We start from the raw sequence: 12,476 nt of genomic DNA on the forward strand, positions 1-12,476 counted from the left end.
TACATTGTAGGTAAGTGAGCAAATGGAGTTTTAGGGCATGTCCTTAGGTAACAAAATTCATCACTGATTAATAATAGAACATTCTGAATGAGTAGAAACAAAGTTTGAGGTTTTATAAATTGATACTGTGGGATTTGGGGAGAAAAATATGTCTAGTAGTGATCCATTCTTTTAAGTGTTTAGTTAGTAACTAATGATTTAAATATACCTTAGTTGACGCTAAAGTGCTGGAGAAGGTAATTATTGATGAAATTATGTAAATTAAAATGTAACACATTTAAATCACACAAAGCCAATAATTCCAAAGCCTAAAAACCAGATTTGTGTTCTTTCTAATGTCCCATATTCATTGACTTTTTAAAGATAGATCTTTCATTATTTTTTTATTTACACATAGTATTTGTATCTTTGTGGGGTACATGGGATATTTTGCTACATGCATAGGATATGTAATGATCAAGTCAAGGTATTTAGGGTATCCATTGCCCTGGTGTATTTATCATTTCTGTGTTGGAAACATTTTGAGTCCTCTCTTCTAGCTATTGAAATATAGAATACATTTTTACAAACCGTAGTCACGCTAGTTAACTGTAGAACGTTAGTTTGTTCTTAATATCCAGCTGTATGTTTGCACCAGTTAACCTCCCATCTTCCCTCAACACACACACCTTTCCCACCTCTGGTAACTGTCATTCTACTCTCTACCTCCAGGAGATCAACTCTCTTAGCTCCCACATATCAGTAAAAATGTGTGGTGTTCTTTTTTTTTTTTTTTTTTTAATGGCACAATATGTGACATTTGGATAGCAACATGTGGTGTTCTTACAGAACTTTCTGTTCCTAGCTTTTTTTCACTTAACATAATGATCTCCAGTTCCATTCATGTTGCTGCAAATGACAGGATTTCATTCTTTTTTTATGGCTGAATAGCATCCCGTGGTGCATATTAGCCCGTATTTTCTTTATCCATTCATCTGTTGATGGACATTTAAGTTGATTCCATATTTTTGCTGTTGTGAATAGTGCTGCAATAAACATGGGGTGCAGGTATCCCTTTGATAACGTTGATTTCCTTTTCTTTAGATAAATACCCAGTAGTGGCTGGACACAGTGGCTCATGCCTGTAATCCCAGCACTTTGGGAGCCTGAGGCAGGCAGATCACCTGAGGTCAGAAGTTCGAGAACAGCCTGACCAATATGATGAAACCCCATCTCTACTAAAAATACAAAGATCAGCCTGGCATGGTGGCTTGCACCTGTAATCCCAGCTACTCGGGAGGCTGAGACAGGATAATCGCTTGAACCCAGGAGGCTGAGGTTGCAGTGAGCTGAGATTGCGCCACTGCACTCCAGCCTGGGCAACAAGAGTGAAACTCCATCTCAAAAAAAAAAAAAAAAGATAAATACCCAGTAGTGAGATTGGCAGATTTTTTGGTAGATCTATTTTTAGTTTAATGATAAATCCACCAGTATCTTCTTTTTTTCTCCTTCTTTTTGATAATAGTCATTCTAACTGGGGATAAATTATCTCAGTATGCTTTTGATTTGCATTTCCCTGATGGTTAGTGGAGCATCTTTTCATGTACCTCTTAGCCATTTGCGTGTCTTATTTTGACAAGTGTCTATTCAGGTCATTTGCTCACTTTTTTTTTTTTTTTTTTTTTTTTTTTAATTAAGACAGTCTCCCTCTGTTGCCCAGGCTGGAGGGCAGTGGTGCCACATTTGTTCAGTGCAACCTCCGCCTCCTGGGTTCAAGCAATTCTCCTGCCTCAGCCTCCTGAGAGCTGGGACTGCAGGCATGCAACACCGTGGTCAGCTAATTTTTATATTTTTAGTAGAGAGGGGGTTTCACCATGTTAGTTAGGCTGCTCTCAAACTCCTGACCTCAAGTGATCCGCCCACCTGCCTCAGCCTCCCAAAGTGCTGAGATTACAGGCGTGAGCCACTGTGCTGGCCTTTTGGCTCACTTTTTAATGGGATTATTTGGTATTTTTTTGCTGTTGAGTTGAGTTCCTCGTATATTCTGAATAGTAGTCTTTTGTCAGATGAATAGTTTGTGAATATTTTCTGCCGTTCAACAAACGTATCCTCTTTCCTCTGTTGTTTCCTTTGCTCTGCAGAAGCTTTTTAGCTTAATATAGTCCCGTGTGTCTATTTTTGGGTCTTTTGCCTGTGCTTTCGAAATTTTAGCAATAAAATCTTTGCTCAGACCAATGTCATGGGGTATAGTTTCATAGCCTCCGGTCTTACTTCTAGATCTTTAATCTATTTTAAGTTGATTTGCCTATATGGTGAGAGATTGGAGTCTAGTTTCATTCTTCTGCATATGGATGTCCAGTTTTCCCAGCATGCATTGAAGAGGGTGTCTTTTCCTCAATGTACGTTCCTGGCACTTCTGCAAAACTCAGGTGGCTGTAAATACATGGACTTATTTCTGGGTTCTCTATTCTGCTCCTTTGGTCTTTGTGTCTGTTTTTATAACTATACCATGCCGTTTTGGTTACTCTAGGCTTGTAATATATTTTGAAGTCAGGTAACAACTTGTTCTTTTTGCCTAGGATTGCTAGACTATTTGGGCTCCCTGCGTATTGTTTTTTCTATTAATGTGAAAAATGTCATTGGCATTTTGATAGAGATTGCATTTAATTGGTAGATTGCTTTGGGTAATACGGCCATTTTAACAATATTAAATCTTTCTGTTGGTGAACGTGGAATCTCTTTTCATTTGTTTGTGTCCTCTTCAGTTTCTTTCATCAGTGTTTTGTAGTTCTTGTAGAGCTCTTTCGCTTTTTGGTTAAATTTACCCCTAGATTTTTTTATAGCTGTCGGAAATGAGATTTATTATTGGTGTACAGACATCCAGATATCCATAGGCAGAAGAATGAGACTAGACAGACCCGTCTCTCACCGTCTACAAGTCTATCGAATGTATGCTCCTGATTTGTTATGCTGATCGTCGGCTTTTCCTCCTGCTTTCCCATTTTCCCCGAGCTGCTGAAAGATTAGACGGCTCCTGGAGTTCTAGGAATGCTGTGGTCCCCTTTCCCACGGATTTTTGTTCATAGAAGTTTCTCTTCGTTTTTAGAGCCTAAAGTCTCCTAGAGAAAGAACTCTCTTTTTTGCCTTTTGATTCCAGATTCATGTCTGTATATGGATATAAACAAAAAATAAAACTCACTGGGCGAGGTGGCTCATGCTTGTAATCCTCACATTTTGGAAGGCCAAGGTCAGGGGACCACCTGAGGTCAGGAGTTTGAGGCCAGCCTGGCCAACATGGTGAAACCCTGTCTGTACGAAAAATACAAAAATTAGGCCAGGCACGGTGGCTCACCCATGTAATCCCAGTACTTTTGGAGGCTGAGGCAGGCGTATCACAAGGTCAGGAGTTCGAGACCAGCCTGCTAACATGATGAAACCCTTTCTGTAGTAAAGACACAAAAAATTAGTCAGGCATGGTGGTAGGCACCTGTAATCCCAGCTACTCCAGAGACTGAGACAGGAGAATCGCTTGAACGCGGGAGGCAGAGGTTGCAGTGAGCCAAGGTCACACCATTGCACTCCAGCCTGGGTGACGGGGAGATTCCATCTCAAAAAAAAAAAAAAAAAAAAAAAAAAATTTAGCCGGGTGTGGTGGTGTGCGCATATAGTCCCAGCTACTTGGGAGGCTGAGACAGGCGGACAGGCGAATCACTGGAACCTGGGAGGGAGAGAATGCAGTGAGCTAAGATTATGCCACTGCACTCCAGCCTGGGCAACAGAGTGAGTTGCCATCTCAAAAACAAAGCAAAACCAATCGTTACCTTTCTTTGCAGTACCTGAGACCCATATTTCTCCGTTCTCTTTTCTATAAAATGAGTTTGTTTCCCCTCAGTTCCGGGACATCCCCATCCCAGTCATTTGTTATCATGGGACTTCTCTAATACGAATCTTCCTTCTTCTTTGCCTTCTACACAGGCTGGACTCTGTGAAGCTGAGCAGGAACAGATGCGGAAGATCCTCTACCAGAAAGAATCTAATTACAACAGGCTAAAGAGGGCCAAGATGGACAAGTCTATGTTTGTGAAAATCAAAATCCTGGGGATTGGAGCCTTTGGAGAAGTGTGCCTTGCTTGTAAGGTGGACACTCATGCGCTGTACGCCATGAAGACCCTGAGGAAGAAGGACGTCCTCAATCGTAATCAGGTGGCCCACGTCAAGGCCGAGAGGGACATCCTGGCTGAGGCAGACAACGAGTGGGTAGTGAAACTCTACTACTCCTTCCAAGACAAAGACAGCCTGTACTTCGTGATGGACTACATCCCTGGCGGGGATATGATGAGCCTGCTGATCCGGATGGAGGTCTTCCCTGAGCACCTGGCCCGGTTCTACATCGCAGAGCTGACTCTGGCCATTGAGAGTGTCCACAAGATGGGCTTCATCCACCGAGACATCAAGCCTGACAACATTTTGATAGATCTGGATGGTCACATTAAACTCACAGATTTCGGCCTCTGCACTGGGTTCAGGTGGACTCACAATTCCAAATATTACCAGAAAGGTATTGTCTTAAGCAATATTGTCTTAAGCCACATGCACTTCCTACATGTAGATGTCACTAACCCATCGCAGGCAGCTAAATTTCCCATGCTGATAGCTCCTAGTCATTTCGAAATTATCTGTCACTCCACTGTTTTATAATTGGGTGTGACGTCCTTCCCTTCCCAAAGGAATAGTATGATATATGCATTTTTTTAAGTTAGTAGATTTCAGGTTTCTTTTTTTTTTTTTTTTTTTTTTTTTTTTTTTGAGATGGAGTTTTGCTCTTGTCGCCCAGGCTGGAGTGCAGTGGTGCCATCGTGGCTCACTTCAACCTCTGCCTTCTGGGTTCAAATGATTCTCCTGCCTCAGCCTCCCGAGTAGCTGGAATTACAGGCATGCGCCACCACACCCGGCTAATTTTGTATTTTTAGTAGAGATGGTGTTTCTCCCATGTTGGTCAGGCTGGTCTCGAACTCCTGACCTCAGGTTAATTGCCCACCTCGGTCACCGTACCCGGCCTACTGTATTGTTAAGACAATAGGCTACAAGGTGTCACAGAGCCTTTGTGGGGAACCATCACCTGCCTCATTAAAGGAAGCCTTAAAAAATAAAAGGTTCAGCTGGGTGTGGTAGCTCACATCTATAATCCCAGAACTTTCAGAGGCCGAAGCAGACGGATCACCTGAGGTCGGGAGTTCAAGACCAGCCTGACTAACACAGAGAAGCCCTGTCTCTACTAAAAATATAAAATTACCCGAGTGTGGAGGCGCATGCCTCAGGAGGCTGAGGCAGGAAAACTGCTTGAACCTGGAAGGCAGAGATTACGGTGAGCCGAGATCGTGCCATTGCCCTCCAGCTTGGGCCACAAGAGTGAAACGCTGTCTCAAATACATACATACATACATACATACAAAGTAAGATCCACAGCCTCCCAGGGAGTCATCTTTTATAGCTAACCTGAATCTGTGTAGCGTTTATCATTTAACTTCATTTCCTATAATTCTGCCATTTGGAAAAGCCAAGAAACAGCTGGTTATTATCTTTTTCGTCGCTCGGATTCTTGAAATAGTTATTTGAATATCATCACTTAGTCTTTTTTTTCCTGACTCAAAACCAACTCTAAATCATTTAATCCACTCCTGTTTTTTGGCATTGAAGTCACCTTTGTTCATGTTGTTTAAATCTTCCTAAGGTTTCCATGCTTATCCTAAAATGTGTGTCAGGCAGATGTTACCTTTTGATTGTGGCCTGAGTGCTGTCCCGGCAGTTCTGCCGGCCTTTCCTGCCTGCAGTCCCTCCCTGCCAGCTCAGCACGGTGCGTGGTTTCCTGTGATTCCTCGCCGTCGTTTATGCCTCAGTGCTAGCTGCTAGCGCTGACCTCACCCCATGTGTCTCTGAACTAGGAACAGCAGGCTCCCTCTACAGAGCAGCTCCGGGGATTCTCTGTCCCGATGTGTCAGGAGCTAATTGGAATGACTTTCCTGTTTTAAGCTGTGGCTTTGTTGAGGTGTTGAAGAGTGAAAATTCACTTTCTGTGGTGTTCTCTTCTTTCACCACCCCGCATTCCTGGGTGAAGGGAACCATGTGAGACAGGACAGCATGGAGCCCAGCGACCTCTGGGACGACGTGTCTGACTGCCGGTGTGGGGACAGGCTGAAGACCCTGGAGCAGAGGGCGCGGAAGCAGCACCAGAGATGCCTGGCACATTCCCTGGTGGGGACCCCAAACTACATCGCGCCCGAGGTGCTCCTCCGCAAAGGTACGCGTGCCACAGCCAGCCCCCCGCGGGAGGTCTCCTTTCCTCCAGACCGGTGAGCCGAGTCTCCCGGCTCTAGCTTGCCAAGGGCCTAATGCTTCCAGTCATACTTTTGTCCTCATGCAAGCCTGAAAACTACTTATTTCCCCAACTTACAAACCTCACTTCTGTCCTGGAAGTGCCCTTGCTTCAGGGGGTTGGAAGACATGCACCATTAAGCCAGTGTCCACTGACTCTAAGGCTCTAGCTCGACCCAAGGGAATGACTCCAGCACTGATTTTCACTGTGAAATGATGGACACGACTCTGAGGGCCACAGGACCTCTGCTCAGTCTGCCCAGACCACACATTTCTGGGCTCTAGCTTTCACTGCTCCTGGCCCAGGCTCCTGGCCGAGTTGTGCTGTGTGCAGCTGGGTGCTTATGTGACAGCGTATGAAGATCCTTTTCCTCTCTTTCTCCCTGCTAGACCATAAGCAAAATCGGCAGGTACCAGTTGTATGAAATGACTAGTGCTCATAAAATGTGTCTTCTGGATGGGTGTCCCTTTCTGTCAAACACAGCATTGGTTCAGTACGTGAGGAATCCTTCCTCATCCTGCATGGTCCACAGTGACGGTGGGGTGTTGACCTGATTCTGTGTAATTAATCCAGAGACAAGCGGCTTTGTTGTTTGAAGTCTTTGGAGCCAGCCAGACCCAGTTCAAGTCTGGTTTTCTTTGCTAGCTGTGGCAATCCAGTGCAAATTACTTAACTACTCAGACCCCAGACAGCAAAGATGACCTTGAGAGGTTGTGAATGACCTTGGTACCCAGTGAAGGTCTACTTCCCCCTGCCACGGGCAGCATTCCCGAGGAAACATTGCTTGGGGGTTTTTGCAGCCTTTGGTGCCAAACTCAGACAGGAAGGGTTGGGACAGAGAGATAACAGAGGGGCCCGAGGGGGCTCCCCTGGCACATGCAGCTGCAGGCACCCCGGACTGACCTCTTAACATCCCAGTTTACACTTAGCAAGGATTAGGTGACATCGAGATGAGCCTGGCTTGATGGGACATGAGGCTCTGAAGGAAAAGTGGGAGAAAATGAAAAGTAAACAAGCCTGGCCTCACCTCCCAGAGGCCAGCCCTGACCCGGCACAGCTGGGAGCCCAGTGAGGAAGGCCGGGCTCCATGGGGGCCTCGCACAGGGAGCGTGCTTGGCTTACAGTGAATTGTCCGGTGGTTTTCCCACCTCCTCCCCATCTCCACATCCTTCAGCTTCATCCAAAACTGACTTAGAAGCCTCCCCAGAAAGCACCCCCTGGACCCTCACCTAACTATTTCCAGGTTATAGCACTTTATGTTTTTTGGTTTCTGTTATTTTAATTGGTGCCTCTGTGTGTGATCTTTAAGAACATAAAATTCTGGCTAGTAACTAGTTGCTAACAATAAAAATAATTTTTTAAATTAAAAAATATTTTCAGGCCGGGCATGTTGGCTCACGCCTATAATCCCAGCACTTTGGGAGGCCAAGGCAGGTGGATCATTTGAGGTCAGGAATTCGAGACCAGCCTGGCCAACCTAGTGAAACCCCGTCTCTACTAAAAAATATAAAAATCAGCCAGGCATGGTGGTGCTTGCCTGTAGTCCCAGCTACTCAGGAGGCTGAGGCAGGAGAATCACCGGCACCCAGGAGGTGGAGACTGCAGTGAGCTGATATTGCACCACTGCACTCCACCCTGGGGACAGAGTGAGACTCCCTCTAAAAAAAAAAAAAAAAAGTGTATTTTCTTGTGACAGTGATTAAAAGTACGAAAACATAAGTGGATAAGTGGTCATGGCTGCCGCCCGCCCACCCGTTCGCACGCAGGTACCTACACACCTCCATCCTCCACGCAGCGAGGTGCTCAGTGCACAGTCCCACTTCACAGGGAATCCGTATGTTCAGCATCTTATGAAATGCACCTCAGAGGAGAATTTGTGCCTGCCTAGGGATTGAGTGAACTTTGTCTTGCAGGGTACACTCAGCTCTGTGACTGGTGGAGTGTTGGCGTGATTCTCTTCGAGATGCTGGTGGGGCAGCCGCCCTTTTTGGCACCTACTCCCACAGAAACCCAGCTGAAGGTAATGTGAGAGGAATCGCACATAGCAGACACCCGATTTTCTTATGCACCCACGAATCTTTGGTCAGCGTTTGCCCTCTTAGATTCTGAGTAGGGTAGGAATGGCGATTGTATATGATGGCATTTTTAAAACTAATCTTATTATTTTTTAGATGATTATTGTCAAATTTTCAGTTTTGATAAGCAATGCTATGGAATTGGGCCCTTTTTTTTTATTTCTTAGAGTCTCGCTCTGTCACCCAGGCGAGTGGGAGTGCAGTGGCGCAGTCTCAGCTCACGGCAACCTCTGCTTCCCTGGTTCAGGTGATTCTCCTGCTTCAGCCTCCGAGTAGCTGGAACTACAGGCACCCGTCACCATGCCTGACTAATTTTTTGTGGTTTTAGTAGAGACGGGGTTTCACGGTGTTAGCCTGGAAGGTCTCGATCTCCTGACCTCGTGATCCACCCGCCTCGACCTCCCAGAGTGCTGGGATTCCAGTCTGGAGTGCAGTGACAAGATGCTGGCTCACTGCAACCTCCGCCTCCCAGGTTCAAGCAATTCTCGTGCCTTAGCCTTCTGAATAGCTGGGACTACAGGCGCGCGCCACCTCGCCCGGTTAATTTTTGGATTTTTCATAGAGATGGGGTTTCACCACATTGGCCAGACTGGTCTTAAACTCCTGACCTCAGGTGATCCACCTGCCTTGGCCTCCCAAAGTGCTGAGATTACAGACATGAGCCACTGCGCCTGACCTAGACCCATTTTAATATCTGAAATTCTTTTCAATCTTTGGCCATCTGCACCTTGTTATTTCCAGGCAAGAAAGTGAGGATCAGCAAAGGTGCGCTGCACTGCCTCCCCCACCCATGTCTGCCCTGCAGGGAACACACAGAACTCCAGGAACTCCCAATTCACCCCTCAGCTACAAGGGTGTTGGGGTGCCCATCCCCCTGCACAGTCAAAAATCTGCATATGACTTTCAGCTCCCCCAAAACTACTAATAGCCAGTTAACTGGAAGCCTTATCAGTAACAGTCAATGAACACGTATTTTGTATGTTACATGTATTAGATCCTGTATTTGTAAAATAAAGCAAGCTAGAGAAAAGAAACTGCTGATGGAATCCCACCACTTTGGGAGGCCGAGGTGGGCAGATCACCTGAGGTCGGGAGTTTGAGACCAGCCTGGGCAACATGGCAAAACCCGTCTCTACCTAAAATACAAAAAATTAACCTGGCACGGTGGCGCATGCCTGTAATCCCAGCTACTTGGGAGGCAGAAGCAGGAGAATCGCTTGAACCCGGAAGGCAGAGGTTGCAGTGAGCCGAGATTGTGCCACTGCCCTCCAGCCTGGGTGACAGAGTAAGACTGTGTCTTAAAAAAAAAAAAATCACAAAGAAGAGAAAATAGATTTACTGTTTTCATAATTGAAAGTGGATCATCATAAAGGTCTCCATCTTTGTCTCAGTGGAGTGGGCTGAGGAAGGAGAGGGGTTGGCCTTGTCTCAGGGTGGCAAAGGTGGAAGAAAATTCGAGTGTATGTGACCCTCACTGTGTCGTTCAAGGGTCAGCCGTGTATCTAAAGAAATGTTTGTTTATTTGGATATTGTGTCATTGTTATTCACAAACTGCCAGCTTTGTAGTCAGGCTAGTTGTGCATATTTTTAGTATTCATTCGAAGTAGTTAAATAATTATTCTGTCAATCATTTGAGACCAAATTATTGGTTTTTAAATGACAGCCATTGCTTTCAGAAATGAGTTACTAAGGATTGAATTGAGAATTGGAATTAAGGATCTGCAGTCTGGCCGGGTACAGTGGCTCACGCCTGTAATCCCAGCACTTTGGGAGGCCAAGGCAGGCAGGTCACGAGGTCAGGAGTCTGAGACTAGCCTGACCAACATGTTGAAACCCCATCTTTACCAAAAATACAAAAATCAGCCTCGTGTGGTGGCACATGCCTGTAATCCCAGCTACCTGGGAGGCTAAGGCAGGAGAATTGCTTGAATCTGGGAGGTGGAGGTTGCAGTGAGCCGAGATCGTGCCACTGCACTCCAGGAAAAGAAAAGAACCCGCAGTCTTCAGAGTGAGACGCCATCTCAAAGAAAAAAAAGAAAAAAAGAATCTGCAGCCTTCTGACACACAGTCCTAGGAGTTTTCACATTGCCTCATAGACATGACCACTTGGGATCCTAAATTAATAACTTTAATTAGAAAAACCCTAAAGTAAGACCGGGCACAGTGGCTCATGCCTGTAATCCCTGCACTTTAGGAGGTCGGGGTGGGCAGATCACTAGGTCAGGAGATCGAGACCAGCCAGGCCAACGTAATGAATCTTCATCTTTACTGAAAATACAAAAAATTGCCGGGCGCGGTGGCTCAAGCCTGTAATCCCAGCACTTTGGGAGGCCGAGGCGGGCGGATCACGAGGTCGAGAGATCGAGACCAACCTGGTCAACATGGTGAAACCCTGTCTCTACTAAAGATACAAAAAATCAGCTGGGCATGGTGGCGCGTGCCTGTAATCCCAGTTACTCAGGAGGCTGAGGCAGGTGAATTGCTTGAACCAGGGAGGCGGAGGTTGCGGTGAGCCGAGATCGCGCCATTGCACTCCAGCCTGGGTAACAAGAGCGAAACTCTGTCTCAAAAAAAAAAAACTAAAAAAAAAAAAAAAAAAAAAAAAAGAAAATACAAAAAATTAGCCAGACATGGCAGCAGGCAACTCAGAAGGCTGAGGCAGGAGAATCTCTTGAACCTGGGAGGCGGAGGTTGCAATGAGCCCGGATCGCACTACTACACTCCAGCCTAGGCGATAGTGCGAGACGTCACCTCAAAAGAAAGAAAAACCATAAAGTAAGGCTTAGTTTCACTCTAGGAACAGTAAATTGGAATCTGGCATTGTCTGCACTCTAATTGAATTGCTGAGCCACTCAGTAAATTGCCCACATGATAATAAATCAGATTTTTTATTCTGGTAAATACGTAACATAAAATTTACTCTTTTAATTATTTTTGAGTGTATGATTCAGTGGCATTAAGTATATTCACAACATTGTGCAACCATCACCACTCTTTATTTTCAAATGTTTTAATCATCCCAAACCCATTAAACAGAAATTTCCCATTCCCCTTTCCAGCACCTGCTCACCTCTTTTCTGCTGCCTAGCTCAGTGAGTTTGGCTATCTATGCTCAGGAATTCTTTTTTTTTTTTTTTTTTCTTTGAGACGGAGTTTCGCTCTTGTTTCCCAGGCTGGAGTGCAATGGCGCGATCTCGGCTCACCGCAACCTCCGCCTCCTGGGTTCAAGCAATTCTCCTGCCTCAGCCTCCCGAGTAGCTGGGATTACAGGCACGCACCACCATGCCCAGCTAATTTTTTGTATTTTTAGTAGAGACGGGGTTTCACCACGTGGACCGGGATGGTCTCAATCTCTTGACCTCGTGATCTACCCGCCTCAGCCTCCCAAAGTGCTGGGATTACAGGCGTGAGCCACCGCACCTGGCCCTGTAATTCTTTTTTTTTTTTAAAGACAGGATTTTGCTCTCTGTCTCAGGCTGTATTGCAGTGGTACAGTCTGGGCTTACTGCAGTCTTTGCCTCCTGGGTTCAAGTGATTCTCATGCCCAGCCTCCCCAGCAGCTGGAATTACAGGTGCCTGCCATGACACTGGCTAATTTTTGTATTTTTAGTAGAGATGGGGTTTCATCATGTTGCTCAGGCTGGTCTCGAACTCCTGACCTCAGGTGATCCGCCCACCTTGGCCTCCCAAAGTGTTGGGATTACAGGAGTGAGCCACTGTGTCCGGCCTCGGCACTTCTTGTAAGTGGAACCATGTCTTTTTGTGTCTAGTTTATTTCGCTTATCGTAAAGTCCTCAGGGTTCACGCATGTTGTAGCTTCCTTTTTAAGGTGGAATAATACTCCACTGTATGAGTCTCTGCTTCGGTCCTTTGGATATAAACCAGAAAGTAGAATTGCTGGATGATACGGTTGTTCCGTGTTTAACTTTCTGAGGAACTGCCGAACTGTTTGCCATCGTGGCTGCACCGTTTGACATTCCCACCAGCAGTGGCCGAGTGTTCCAGTTTCCCTAAATCCTCAATAAGTATTTTCCTGTTTGTGTTTTTTT

General features: G+C 45.7%; 1 protein-coding gene across 2 annotated transcripts in view; it reads left to right on the forward strand.

Annotated features, from left to right (window-relative positions):
* Nucleotides 1-12,476, forward strand: part of LATS2 (large tumor suppressor kinase 2) — a 112,853-nt gene that overhangs the window by 79,937 nt on the left and 20,440 nt on the right. For both annotated transcript variants that reach the window (XM_074387934.1, XM_039473363.2), the window contains exons 5-7: nt 3,955-4,537; nt 6,095-6,277; nt 8,266-8,372. In XM_074387934.1, the coding sequence (XP_074244035.1) occupies nt 3,955-4,537; nt 6,095-6,277; nt 8,266-8,372 (873 nt within the window). The remainder of the gene's footprint in view (nt 1-3,954; nt 4,538-6,094; nt 6,278-8,265; nt 8,373-12,476) is intronic.

Source organism: Saimiri boliviensis, chromosome 16 (assembly GCF_048565385.1).
Source record: "Saimiri boliviensis isolate mSaiBol1 chromosome 16, mSaiBol1.pri, whole genome shotgun sequence".
Classification (NCBI taxonomy): domain Eukaryota; kingdom Metazoa; phylum Chordata; class Mammalia; order Primates; family Cebidae; genus Saimiri; species Saimiri boliviensis.